At 30.8% G+C, this 12,629-nt stretch overlaps 3 protein-coding genes across 12 annotated transcripts; 1 reads left to right on the top strand and 2 right to left on the bottom strand.

Annotated features, from left to right (window-relative positions):
- Window positions 1–931: 931 nt before the first annotated feature.
- On the bottom strand, window positions 932–8,503 carry LOC101500164 (DEAD-box ATP-dependent RNA helicase 39). 10 transcript variants are annotated; one of them, XR_012162011.1, is made up of 11 exons: window positions 7,908–8,503; window positions 6,315–6,410; window positions 6,048–6,236; window positions 5,824–5,964; window positions 5,174–5,314; window positions 4,025–4,167; window positions 3,374–3,503; window positions 3,200–3,248; window positions 2,264–2,829; window positions 1,589–1,666; window positions 932–1,509 (listed from the first exon to the last, which is right to left on the bottom strand). XR_012162011.1 is itself a non-coding variant. In XM_073365202.1 (10 exons), the coding sequence occupies exons 1-9, from the start codon at window positions 8,490–8,492 to the stop codon at window positions 2,297–2,299; spliced, it is 2,007 nt and encodes a 668-aa protein (XP_073221303.1). In that variant the 5' UTR covers window positions 8,493–8,503; the 3' UTR covers window positions 932–1,726; window positions 2,264–2,296. The 10 variants fall into 10 exon arrangements, 6 of the variants coding, with proteins under 6 accessions (XP_073221303.1, XP_004489913.2, XP_004489912.2 ...); XR_012162012.1 differs by having other exon boundaries at window positions 932–1,498; XR_012162009.1 differs by having other exon boundaries at window positions 1,589–1,663.
- Window positions 1,339–1,933, top strand: LOC101499835 (uncharacterized). Its single transcript, XM_012712798.3, has one exon. It carries the CDS (start codon window positions 1,339–1,341, stop codon window positions 1,699–1,701), a length of 363 nt encoding a protein of 120 aa, XP_012568252.1. The 3' UTR covers window positions 1,702–1,933.
- A 2,709-nt stretch (window positions 8,504–11,212) lies between the features above and the next one.
- LOC101509563 (polyadenylate-binding protein 4-like) lies at window positions 11,213–12,623 on the bottom strand. Its single transcript, XM_012712790.3, has 3 exons — window positions 12,612–12,623; window positions 11,719–11,859; window positions 11,213–11,588 (listed from the first exon to the last, which is right to left on the bottom strand). Exons 2-3 carry the CDS (start codon window positions 11,854–11,856, stop codon window positions 11,427–11,429), a joined length of 300 nt encoding a protein of 99 aa, XP_012568244.1. The 5' UTR covers window positions 11,857–11,859; window positions 12,612–12,623; the 3' UTR covers window positions 11,213–11,426.
- Window positions 12,624–12,629: the final 6 nt, after the last annotated feature.

Below are 12,629 nucleotides of genomic sequence, written 5' to 3'. Positions count from 1 at the left end.
TATATATATATATATATAAACAACTTTAGAGCATTATTGCTAACAGAATTGGTTTTAAAAAAATTGTGTTAAGTATAATAGCCGTGGATCCCAAAGAAATTATTTATGTCAAATTTGATGTGAATGCTAGAAAGCATTATCATGTCATAGAGCCTAAGTCTTACATTGTTGAATCTTGGCAATCTTCATTTGATCCAACTACGTCAAATATTCGGTCATTGGATGAGGATATGTTCTAAAGTTGGTTGATCTTTCTTCTCATGTAAACCAATCGCAGTTGAGACATAGGCAAGACTTAAGAACTATCATCCCCTTCAAGTTGAAGGGCAGATGCTGTGATAATCTTGAATGGGATAAAGAGGCTCATCAAAGTTTTGTTATAATAGCAATAATGAATAAACGTTCGATAAAGAAATCTAAGATTATCGTTTATATAATCAAATCGGCAAGGTTTAATGGATTTTCCTTCATTCCTAAATCAAAGAGGGGTTTATAACCAATATTTTTATTTCTATTTTACAGCGTAATAATGACACTGTTCAAATACTAATTTCTAAGTGTCGCATCACACGACGTAAGAAACATTTATTTACACTAAAAAATAATGAATTGTTAATCGAAAACAATCAACAGTCAAATGAGATTTAAATAATATCAAGTGAATATAATCATAAAAAATAAGAACATTAATTAAATATTTTAACGATATAAAGCAAAAATCCTAAATCATTCATATTTTGAACCATTACTAAGTTTGCTCTTTTTTTTATTTTTTATTTTTTTATATTTAATTTTTGGTCCCTTATTTTATTTATTTCATTTGATCTCTCTACATGTCATCCCAACCATCAAATAAACTAACATCTACGATGTTAATAACTAAAGGACTGCGTTAGTAACATAAAGAATCAATTGTAACGACAAACGCTCAAAATAAAACCTACAATAATATAAATTACCAAAATTTAATTAAACCTTCTAAAACTAAGCAACCTACTATGGTAATCACATTTCAATATTCACCATTTTACAATTTCCATACTTTGTCTACATTATTATGCATGCCTTGTTACTATAGCACCAACTCTTCTGCGTAAGTATGTCTAATATCTAACCTAATCCCACTACACTATACCTTACACAAGGTCAAGGAATACCAAAACCACATGTTTGAATCCTAAACCATAATAATGATAAAAAATAATAACGAAACGCTAACAAATCCTGAAAGAGCAACTACACTTTCTAGTTAACAACTACAAAAACATGAAATTATAAATAGCCAAATAACCATTTCGTGTTTTTGTATCATATCTCATTTTCAAGTATCACTTAACCATGGCTCGACCTCTTTTAGTGATCCACCCTTCATTAAGCACTTCAAACATTGGTTTTGCTGTTATGACCCTTATGATGTGTGCCATTGCATTGCTCATGTGTGCTTCTCATTCGCGCAAATGGCGTCATTGGGTCTCTTGCAATGCCTTTGTAGAAGAGCCTGTTATAGAGCTAAACAATGAAGTTGTGATCATGAGTGGTTGTGAACAACAAGAAGAAGAAGAGGCTTCAATTTGGCAGAAGAATATACTTATGGGTGGGAAGTGTCAGCTCCCTGATTTTTCTGGTGTCATAATCTATGATTCCAATGGCGATATAGTAAATCCTGCTAAAAATTCTCTTCCATTACTAACATGGAAATAAGGATGTGAGGAACCCCAACAAGCTTCTTCACTTGAAATGAATTAGGGTTCCATCAGCAGTGAGAAAGAATACATTGTTGCATATAAAAATCCAAACAAAACCAAAAGCCATGCATTGTCAATCTATCAAAGTGTGACTCTTTTGTATTCATTTATACTCTCTCTGTTCCTTTTCAGTTGTCTCTTTTTATAGTTATTTTTCTTTTTCCTATAATATCTTTAACTATTTATTATCTCATTCTACATATTTCTCTCTTTACAATAAATAATTAAGGATATCATTAACAAAACACTAGTTAATGTTGCATTGAACTTTAAAAACGACAAGTAAATAGTAACAATTCTTTTACAAAAGTGATAGTTATAAAGGAACCGAGAGAGTATATAATATAATGTCCTTTCATTGTGGAAAAGAATGCATCATGACTCCTTAGTTTGAAAGTGTCTTTATCATCAAAAAAATTAACTTGGACTATTCATGTGGCAAAACCATATAAATTATCACACTATTCTTGCTATAGAAAAAATTGAATCAAATACAAAACCAAGAGCCATTTACTTACTATTTTGGTATAATATGACTCCAATCCACTTCACTAAGATGTTTGTCTCCTATTTGATGATGCATTCCGCCCCCTAAACCCTACAACACTAAGTTTAGAATTTGTAGATTTGGTGGTGGTGGTCCTTTTACTTGTTCGCTTATTGTCCGAAGAAGCTTTTCTGAAGCTACTTGTACTGGAAGATTTTTCAGAGGTCCTTTTACTTGTTCGCTTATTATCCAAAGAAGCTTTTCTGAAGCTACTTGTACTGGAGGATTTTACAGATTTTGTAATGGTAAACCCTTTCTTTGTAGTAGACTTTGCTGGTGGTGATTGTTTACCAGATTTCACACCTGACCTGGTATTTGTTGAACTGGCGCGAGGATCAGATTTTTTCTCCCTAACTTTTGAAGCTTTAACCACCACATTTTTGTTTTTTCTCCTCTGTTCAGTGATTTGGTTCCTTGTTACGTCTATTCGGACACTTTCTTTAGTGATAGCCTCCAAACTCTCGTTCTTTCTTATCGCCTCCTCTATTTTGTTGGCCAAGCTGCTGTCCTTTTTTGTAACCAAACTCGTTACTTTCCCTGAAACAGAAAAGTGCGTTTTTATGGTTCTGTTAGCAAAGTAGTACAGCCACAATAGCAATGACCAATATACAATTGTAAGCTAAACTATGAGAAAAGACGCAAAGCGGCATGGATTTGGTTCAACAATGTTAGAGAAAACTTGCAGAGTCCATGCAGCCAGAAATGTTGTACGTATATATTCATATTGAATACACAGTAACTCATGTGAAACAAAGATCAAGGTCAAAACAATTTGAGTAAAAGTTTTGTTGCGGCGTGAATATGTAAGAGCACTGGTTACTGGCTTACTTCTACCATGTGTTAACAAAAAAGGGGAAGTAAGAATATTTACATTTTGGTTAAACAGATACACATAAGAATTTGTTACCTTTTGCGCCCATACGAGCAGTTCTACCTGTGCGATGGAGGTAATCGATCTACAATTGAAACGGAAAATAAAGTAACCAATTATTATTTTATTTTTTTTAAAAAAAAAGGTAGAAATAAGGGAGGGGGAGCTCTGTGACTTAAAAAATATTTTAATAATAGATATGATGCTCACAGAATTCAAAGGGAAGTCAAACATGATAACATGATCTACATCCAAATCCAGACCCCTAGCAGCCAAGTCAGTGCAAACCAATGTTGGGCAATCTTCACTGTCACTCTTAAACTTTTTGAGATTTTCGACTCTGCGTTTAAAAGAAAAATTACACAGGTAAGTGGGTGGGAATAACAGGAAATAGAGCATCTGATCTGATGAGAGGATATCAACAAAGCATCCCACTCAAAAGTTGTCTAAAGCAAACTTGTATGCATTCTGCCCATCTTCCTCCATTTTCTATGTTCGTTAATTTTTTACAAGAGATGAGCTATTATTTGTTACAAGCATTGAACCAGATTGCATATGGCTTATGACTAATTGACGCCTGTACTTTTCCGTAACCAAAGATTTAGTAGCATAAAGAAAATCAGTGTGTTGTAAATTGTAATGCAATTATTGAGTCTAATTAGTAAAATATATCATCCACTTTTCACTCTCAATTATTTCTTTCCCATTGAATCCCTTAAATTTCAACAGTTAACAACACTATTCATGGAGAGGCTTAACAACTCATCTAAGCACACACTATAACTACAACTGCATCAAAGTTCACAATAGTAGGTGTGAGAAGTAGACAAAGAATCTTCAATAAGTATATTACTATATTACCTTTGCTCTGCTGGTACCTCCCCATGGTAATTCACGGTAAAAATCTGATTTTCACCAAGGAAGTGATCCACAGCACGGCTAGAATTCAATGTGTTGCAGAAAACCATTACTCTGTTACCCTTTGCAAGACTTGGCTCTAATACCTGCAATCACAAATTACATTATAAAAACCAAGCGAATCAAAACAACATCCAAGCTCACTTCGTTGTTAGTGAAGAGCATATATGGACTACCATATGAAAAAATGCAGCCTAGGTTTCATTATTACAAAACTAATGAAAATGTTGAGTACTTTTTTATTTAAGAGTAGGAATTGAACTCGGTACCCCGAGGTTCACATACACTGTGCACCAACCACTTGTATTAGACCCCAGTGGTATGAAAATGTTAATTACTTGAATATGAGCATGATTAAAGAAAAACTGCAATCAAGTGCATGTTCCTAGTACGAATTAAAAGGGATGCTTTTGCAATTTGCTTATTAAATAACGCAACATTATAGTTTGGAGACCCTTGCCAAATGAAAATATTGGCGGCAAGTGGGAACTGAAAATGTAATAATGCACTAGTAGAATACATTAAGTATTAAAGATTTGGCCATACAAACCCCTCACCATGAGTTCCACAAAAAATATTTCAATTCACTACATACCGAAACTCATCACTGAAAAGGCATTGCTTTAGTGCATCAGCAAGCCTTACAGATTTAGGGTCTCACTAGTCACTACCCCCTTTGTAATGCCACATTGCTTTGTAGCATATGCAGCATGCACCAACAGGTGAATTATTCTCATCTGTTTCAGAAGCTTTTCTGTTTCGTTCAGAGTTGTTAGAAAAATCTTAGATATTTGAGTATGTACAGTTTTATAACACTCTTGAGTAATTAAGGATTGTAATTGATACTTTAGTAGTATTGATGTAACCTAGTGTGCGATAAGTGAACACAGTTTCACCTATTCCCTCTGTTTTTTAGTGGGTGTAAGCAACAGTTATTACGAGAGTAATTATGTCCGATAGAAATTCATAATAGCAAAAAATAAACTAACAGAATGAAACATAAATCAAACAATCCCCAGATAAACCAGGTGCCATTGGCATCCTAATAATCATTGGATGACATGTATAATGCAGATTGCAAACTACGTATACCTGAAGTAATGAATCCATCTTGTTCTCAGAACCAGAAAGTTTAATAAAATCATGACGAGCAGAAGAAATCTTTTTATGTAATGTGGATGTCCGCAGATGTACAATGCCTTGAAACTCCTCATCAACCAGAGTTTGCACAGCCTGCAAGATTAAAAGAAGTCAACACATTGCAACTTCATTGTCAAATATTAAACTAAAATTTGATCATTAGATTTATATATAATAGATTTATATATAAAAGAAGTCAACACATTGCAACTTCATTGTCAAATATTAAACTAAAATTTGATCGTTAGATTTATATATAATAGATTTATATATAAAAGATGTCAACACATTGCAACTTCATTGTCAAATATTAAACTAAAATTTGATCATTAGATTTATATATAATAGAAGTAGAAATTGGTTGTGTTTTGCACATCTTTTGAAAATAAGCATATGAAGGGTTACACTGCTATAAAGGATGGTTTTATACATAACAAGGAATAAAAGGATAGAGATGACCAATAATAATCACGCGCTCATTTTATTATCAGTATCAGATCAAAATAAACTACTATACATGACCATTTTATGAATAATGTTCTAAACCAATAGTATTTACTTTGTATGTGTGGTCAACAAGAAATTAGTACAAATCAGCACACCTTTGTCATGGTTGCAGTGACCAAAATAGTCTGGAAGCCTGCGCTATCAGGTTTCGAAGCCCGACGGTTTAATGGGCCCAGAAATTTGCGTATATCAGGACCAAAACCCCGATCAAACATCGTGTCTGCCTCATCTAATACCTGCAAAGCATAGACAACTTTCGGTAAGTACTGCTTGCAGCTCATTGTCATATATTCAAAATTGTCAGTTGAAGGACACTCACCACGTATTTGATGTCACCGTATACCATATTTCCCTCCTCAATATGTTGAAGGATCCTGCCAGGGGTGCCTACTACCATATCGATGGGGTTACTAAGAGAATCCTCCTGAGGCCTAAGACGGCCACCACCACTTACCATGGTACACCTGAATCTTGCATGATGGCTTATTGATTTCGCAACTCGAAAAACCTATAAAGCCCATTTTATATCAATTTGTACCATTCATCACAGTAGAGGTGATCTCTAAAACATGCACACACAAAATACCTGCTCAGACAACTCCCTTGTAGGACATAGCACAACAGCTCTGGGACGCTTGGGCTTCAACAGTATTCCATTCAATTGCTCATCCTGTCTTAGCAACTACAGCAACAAATCCACAGTAAGTACTTGAAAAAGTAAATAAAAGAAGTTCAGCCAATCTGGAAAACATCCACACATCAAGTAATCAACAGCATTTGCTAAACAAGATAGAATAGAAAAAATCATGTGTGTTCAATTTTATGTTGTGTTTTAAAAATAGATCAGTGCATGACATAAAGGTAAAAAAAGTGATACATTTTAATTCTACAAAGAGAACATAACAAACCAAACAATTTGTTCCATTCTCTGCTGTCCTCCATATGCCAAAAACTACCATAATTTGATTATTACCATTCAAGTACATATAATGCGAAAAAGCAAATCAAACCAATGTAACGTCCAATAGGCCTCAATAGTACAAAAAGCCAGTTTAGTAGGGCGAGTTTACACCCAACTCAAATTCCGAGACATGAACAGAAAATGAAAGTTTCTTCATTGAAAGCAACACCCCATCATAAGCCAAACAAAATCAAAAGCTCAAACATTACTAGATTTTCAAATCCATCATTACATGACCTGCAAGCTAAAAAAATTGATACAATTTGGTTCTACAAAAAGAGTGGAATCATAGAGAACAGGAAAAAGCAAACAATTTATTTCATTCTTTCCAATCCATATATCAAAAGCAACCTAAATTTGATTATTTTCACTAAAATACATAAAATTGAAAAAATGTTAGTGTCTACCTTGAAACCAACAATAAACCATCATCATAAGCAAAACAAAATCAAAATCTCAAACATATGGGTCCGTTTACTTCTGGTGTACTTTGCCTTCATTTCCACTTTTAAATTAATCATTAGTGAAGCATCGAAGAAAATTTTGAAAATACATTTTAAAAATAGATTGAAAATTCTGAAAAAAAAAATCAAAGCATTGTTTTCAATGTTTCCATATATACATTATCTCTAGTTAGCTTTCATCTTCTCTCTATGACAAATAAAAAAACAAATCCATAACTAACACTAACACTCAGACACATACACATACACTTGAACACCACACTACACTCAGACACCGACACATGTCAAACAATTAGATATGTCTTCAATCCAAGGTGTCAATGATACACGTGTTGTTAAAAAGCTATGAAGCACTCACTTAGACACCACACTTACACCTAGACACCAGTAATAATTTAGATAAATGAAAATGATTGGATATAACCACATTTGTCTCCAACACAGACACATGTCGGACACCAGACAAGACTTCAATCCAAGGTTTTGATGATACATAGTCAGAAAGTAAAGTAAATTCTTTGGCATCTTGGAGTTTTATTAGGCACCAGTATTCTAAAGACAATTAATTCAAAATAATTAAATTTAAAAAATGACATGACAATGAATGCAACAAAACTCTATGATACCAAAGTATTCACCAGAAAGTAACTGTACCCAACAAAACTCTAGGGTACCCAGAGTGTTCACCAAAAAGTACAGGGTCCCAAAGATTTTCAACAAAAGCATTGTGGTTGAGAAGAATAATTGATACTACCTGAACAAGTGGAAGCAAGTAAGCAAGAGTTTTTCCAGAACCAGTATGAGAGCCTAAAACAACACTTTTCCCATCCAAGACAGAAGGAACACCAATACACTGAATCTCAGTAGGAACTTCAATACCTAATTCTCTAACAGCACCCATAACTTCATCACTTAATCCCAATTCCTTAAAACTCCCAACATCCACAACAACCTTCTTCTTCTTCACCACCTCCTCTGGTTTCTGATTCTTCTTAACAACTTCAACGGTGGTTTTGACGGCGTCTTTGATGTGTCTTATTCTGAGCTTCTCTAAGAGAATGGAGTGTTTAGGTTGGTCAGAGTGTAGTGATTCTTCGGGAGATAAGGTGATGGAAGAGAGAGGTCTGAATCTGAATCGTGGTGGAAGAAGGATGGTAGGTTTGGAAAGTGAAGTGAGGAATGGGAAACGGTTAGGGTGAAGAGAAAAGGAAGAAGAGAGGTTGAAGAGAGTTCTTCTTCCCGCCATTGTTGTGGTGAGGTTTGAGAAGCGCTTCAATTTGTTTATTTGGGGTTTTGGGGTTAGGTTCCAAATTGAAGATGATTGTAAACCAAACATCATACTTCAAACCGCAAAAACTTGTTGCAGGATACATTTATTTATTTTTTTATTTTTATTCTTGTCTAAAAAATGTGAAATAAATAAAAGATTAAATAATTTTAAAGATGAATAATGAATTGTTTTACATGAATTAAAAAAAATGATTTTCATATTCAATCATTTAGAAATTATTTATTAGATTTTTAGAAAAATTAAAATTTATTTTGTATTTATCTATTATAATGAAAGTCATCTTTTAAAAAAATTTGATGTAAAAATTGATTTTTATAAAAAATTATTTAAAACAAACTTCTCATTTTAATCAGTTTTTAGAATATTGTTAATTTTTTCATAAACTGATAAAAACACTAAAAGTGTTTTTTTTTTATATAAAAATAATTGGTTATTTGTAAAATTATCTAAAACAAATGGGTTTTAAACAAAATGAATCATTAATATAAAGTTAGTTTTTGACAATTAATTAAATCATGTCAACAAAAAATAAAAAACTTAAAAACGAAGTTATGCATTTATGATTGGTTGGCCTTATTTACGCTAACTATATATAATTTTAATCTCATACTTTTAATCTAAATAAATTATAAATTTGTTATGAATAATATTGAAAGGTAAACATGGAGATCTATTTTTACAATGTTTCTCTATATTCATTAACTCTTGTGAGTAAAATGATTTGATCATAATTATTAACATTTAGTCTTAATATTAATTTAAGTTTTTCGTGTGTTTATAACTTACAACACTTTTGTCCTATAAATAAAAGATATTTTGTATTGTAAAATTTATACCTAAGAGGATTTTAATATAAGAAATTTCAACTCCTCTATCTTTATTTTATTTTTTTAATTTATTTCATAACAAAATTTTGTTTTTATAAGTACAGTTTGTAATTACCAATTTTATATTGGTTTTCTTATATTATAATTGTAATGAAATAAGCGAAATCTTCTAGCAGTAGTAATCACATCTCCTTTCTACTTTTCTTCTTATTTATTTTGGTCCGGAATTACCATTTATGATCAAGAGGGAAATCTTGTAATAGTAGAAGTCAAAACCAAGTTTGGAAAATTTATTATCTTTTCCTAAAATCTATAAGGTTGTCTTAAAAAACCGTTTAAAATCTCTTTTAGACGTGTTTAAGGATCTTAATTACATGTTGTTATGAAATATTAAGGATTTGCATGTTTGAGTAGAGACAATTCTATTTGATTTGGTATAATTGATTATTAAGGAAGTATGACAGGTGTTTGTCCTAATTATTATGAAGAGTTGTTATCTTATTATGATTCTTGATTGTTGTAGTTGTGTTGGATGACTAGATGATAATTGTTTAGTATTGATAATTAATTGGTTTTTATGGTAAATTTTGAATGTTATTTATTTAAATGAGTAGAAGAACTTGATAATATAAAATTTGAAATGAAAATGGTATAATGTAATCCATGAACCTGTATGAATATATATTCGGTATTTTGTTCATAACTTTCTCCGTATATACTATTTGAAAACGACTTCCTTCCATTACAAACTAGAATTTAATTATCTTTGAAATAACTAATGTTTGCATTAAATTTAATTGAAAATTGATAGAGAAAATCAAATTACAAGTTAAAAATATAATTTGTCTTGTTTTTGTACCTCTACACCTTATTTAAGTAAAATGCACTGGTTGAATACCTATCATGCAAGATAAAAATTATATTCATTAACTATATATCACAAATTTTCTAAAGAATAATCGTGTATTGTAATCAACTTAATAATATTGGCATGTTTCAAATAAGCTAAGATTTCAAGACTTGATAGAATCACTTATAACTATGTTAATTGGTTATCTTTATGTAATTTATGATTTTTTTTTGTGAAATGTTTGAGAGGGGATGTTACTTCACAATGTAATGAAATCTTGATTATATACTTTAAGTTATCAGAGCTACAAAACTTGAACGTACATTTAACTTGACGCATTTATAAATTAATGTGGTATCCTTATAGATGTGAATTAAAGTGTCGTGCACCTGTAGAATTATGTGAATGGAGTAGATAAATGTTTCTATGTTATGATCAAATCCGTGGGAAAATTGTTTGAAGTTCGTCTAAAAATTTATTTGAAAATGATGTTTTTTCATTGAATTAAAGGAGATTGTAGTTGTCATAAGTTCATCGATCATAAATAAGATGAATAGCTCTTAATTAACAAGCCTTTTCGGGGGAAGCATATTCATATATAAAATATAAGAAAAAAAAAACATCTTACTTTCTCTATTCCATAATAATTATTGATTTATTTATTAAAAAAAATTATCACAATTAATTAATTATTTCAATTTTCAATCTACTTTTTTTTCATTAGATATTTTAATTAATATTATTTATTTCATTTTTAATACAGTATCTTTTATTATACACTTATAATATTGGTAATATGTTAACAAAGTTATTTTAATAAAAATAATTTTATCTCTCTTTTATACACTTTCATTTAAAAAGATTGAATGACATAATTATTTTAAGACAAATGAATAAATCACATAAAACAAATTATAACTAAGTTCACCGTATTTAATATTATCATTTCAAAAGTAACTTTCAATTAATGTTCTCGTGAAACATTAAAAATAAATCTTATAGAATATCAAATGAAAAAAAGGGTAGTTTGAGAATACAATCATTATTTTAATTAAATTAAAAAATTAAACAAAGTTATCTAACATTCTTAATTAGTGTGCAAATGATTATTTATATTTATATTTGAGTCTAGAACAAAATATATATATTTATACCCACAACTTAAAAGAATTACAAGAATTACATCCCATACTGTCACAAAGATCATAAAACCTATTTTGATTTATCTTCTTTCGTAATATGCCAGAGAACTTGTAGACAAAAATGTTGATGTTTTTTTTTAGTCACAAAATGTTACTGTTATTTCTAAAGGGAATTCATGGCCTCCTCCAATTTTGTCCTAAGAGCATCAAAAGACTCTGTCAAATGAAAAACTTCACTTTGCTCCATTTCTAAAGACAATGCAGAAATATTTCCAGCATGATCACGCTCAAGACGTTTTACAAGCGGGGAATTTTCACCCAAAACCTGCCAAATGAAAAGGATAAATTCAGAAACATACCAGTATGATGGATGCCTAAGTATAATACTAGTATTTTACATTCATGCAAAAGTCAAAATAATAAATAAATAAAACATGGTCATCTACTTATCATACCTCAGCTATAGTGGAAATTGCCAAAATTGTTTGCAATCTTTTGAAACTGGATTTTGATTCATGATTTTGTAGTTGTTTGATAATTTCATGGATTTCAGGACCAAGGTTGCCACCAAGCATGGAATCCACTTCATCCATTACCTATATGAAAAATATAAACGTGATCAATGTTTGGAGCTACCAAGAACTGGTATCCTATGTATTAATATTAAGTTATTTATGTTTTTAGTCTCTTAACATATTCAGTTTTAGTCCCTAAAGTACTACCTCGGTCTCTAAATATTGAACTCTTGTGAGAATTTTCCTTATCTTTTTTAACATAGGACTCCTTTCAAATTTTCAACTATATTATTTAGTTATTTATTTACCAAAGTACTCTTAATTATTATAATTCTTTTTTTGTAATTAGCAATAATTACAATGATCGAAGGATTTAATTAATACTACAATCAACTTTCTTGATTCCCGTAATGTAGTTAATGGAGTCCTACATTTAGTATTCAATTAGTAACCATTTTGTTATATTCAATTAATATATTTTTCTTCTCCGATGTATTAAAATCAAAATATGCTACAATTTGCAACCATTTTTGTTTTATTTCCCAGAATATACTTTTTTCTAACTTAATTCCTAGTCCCTATCATGCAGGGACTAATTGAATATAAATCAAAAAATATTACATGGACTAAAATTAGAAAAATATTATATTATGGCGACTAAAATCAATCAACAAGAACCGATTGTGGAATATTTCAAAACATAACACCTAAAAGATACTTTTTAAAAGAATCTTTTTGGTGCATAGTAAGTTTTTTCCAATAGGAACTAAACCAGACATTATCATAAGTTCAGAGACTAAAACATAATTAATTCATTTATAATCAAAACTAACCAAGTATTTTAATTCAGC

The sequence above is a fragment of the Cicer arietinum genome, chromosome 2 (genome assembly GCF_000331145.2).
Source record: "Cicer arietinum cultivar CDC Frontier isolate Library 1 chromosome 2, Cicar.CDCFrontier_v2.0, whole genome shotgun sequence".
Taxonomy (NCBI): domain Eukaryota; kingdom Viridiplantae; phylum Streptophyta; class Magnoliopsida; order Fabales; family Fabaceae; genus Cicer; species Cicer arietinum.
Note: the sequence above shows the minus strand (reverse complement) of the source record. Positions and strands in the feature narration are given on the sequence as shown.

What these genes read in the sequence shown, in the direction of transcription:
- LOC101500164 (XM_073365202.1), bottom strand. Translation starts at nt 8,492, where the DNA reads ATGATGTTTGGTTTACAATCATCTTCAATTTGGAACCTAACCCCAAAA. An exon ending in ACTTGCTTCCACTTGTTCAG is followed by an intron (nt 6,411 to 7,907) that starts GTAGTATCAATT and finishes TTGTTGCTGTAG; the next exon opens with TTGCTAAGACAGGATGAGCA. An exon ending in CAAGGGAGTTGTCTGAGCAG is followed by an intron (nt 6,237 to 6,314) that starts GTATTTTGTGTG and finishes TGGGCTTTATAG; the next exon opens with GTTTTTCGAGTTGCGAAATC.
- LOC101509563 (XM_012712790.3), bottom strand. Translation starts at nt 11,856, where the DNA reads ATGGATGAAGTGGATTCCATGCTTGGTGGCAACCTTGGTCCTGAAATC. An exon ending in CAATTTCCACTATAGCTGAG is followed by an intron (nt 11,589 to 11,718) that starts GTATGATAAGTA and finishes TTCATTTGGCAG; the next exon opens with GTTTTGGGTGAAAATTCCCC.
- LOC101499835 (XM_012712798.3), top strand. Translation starts at nt 1,339, where the DNA reads ATGGCTCGACCTCTTTTAGTGATCCACCCTTCATTAAGCACTTCAAAC.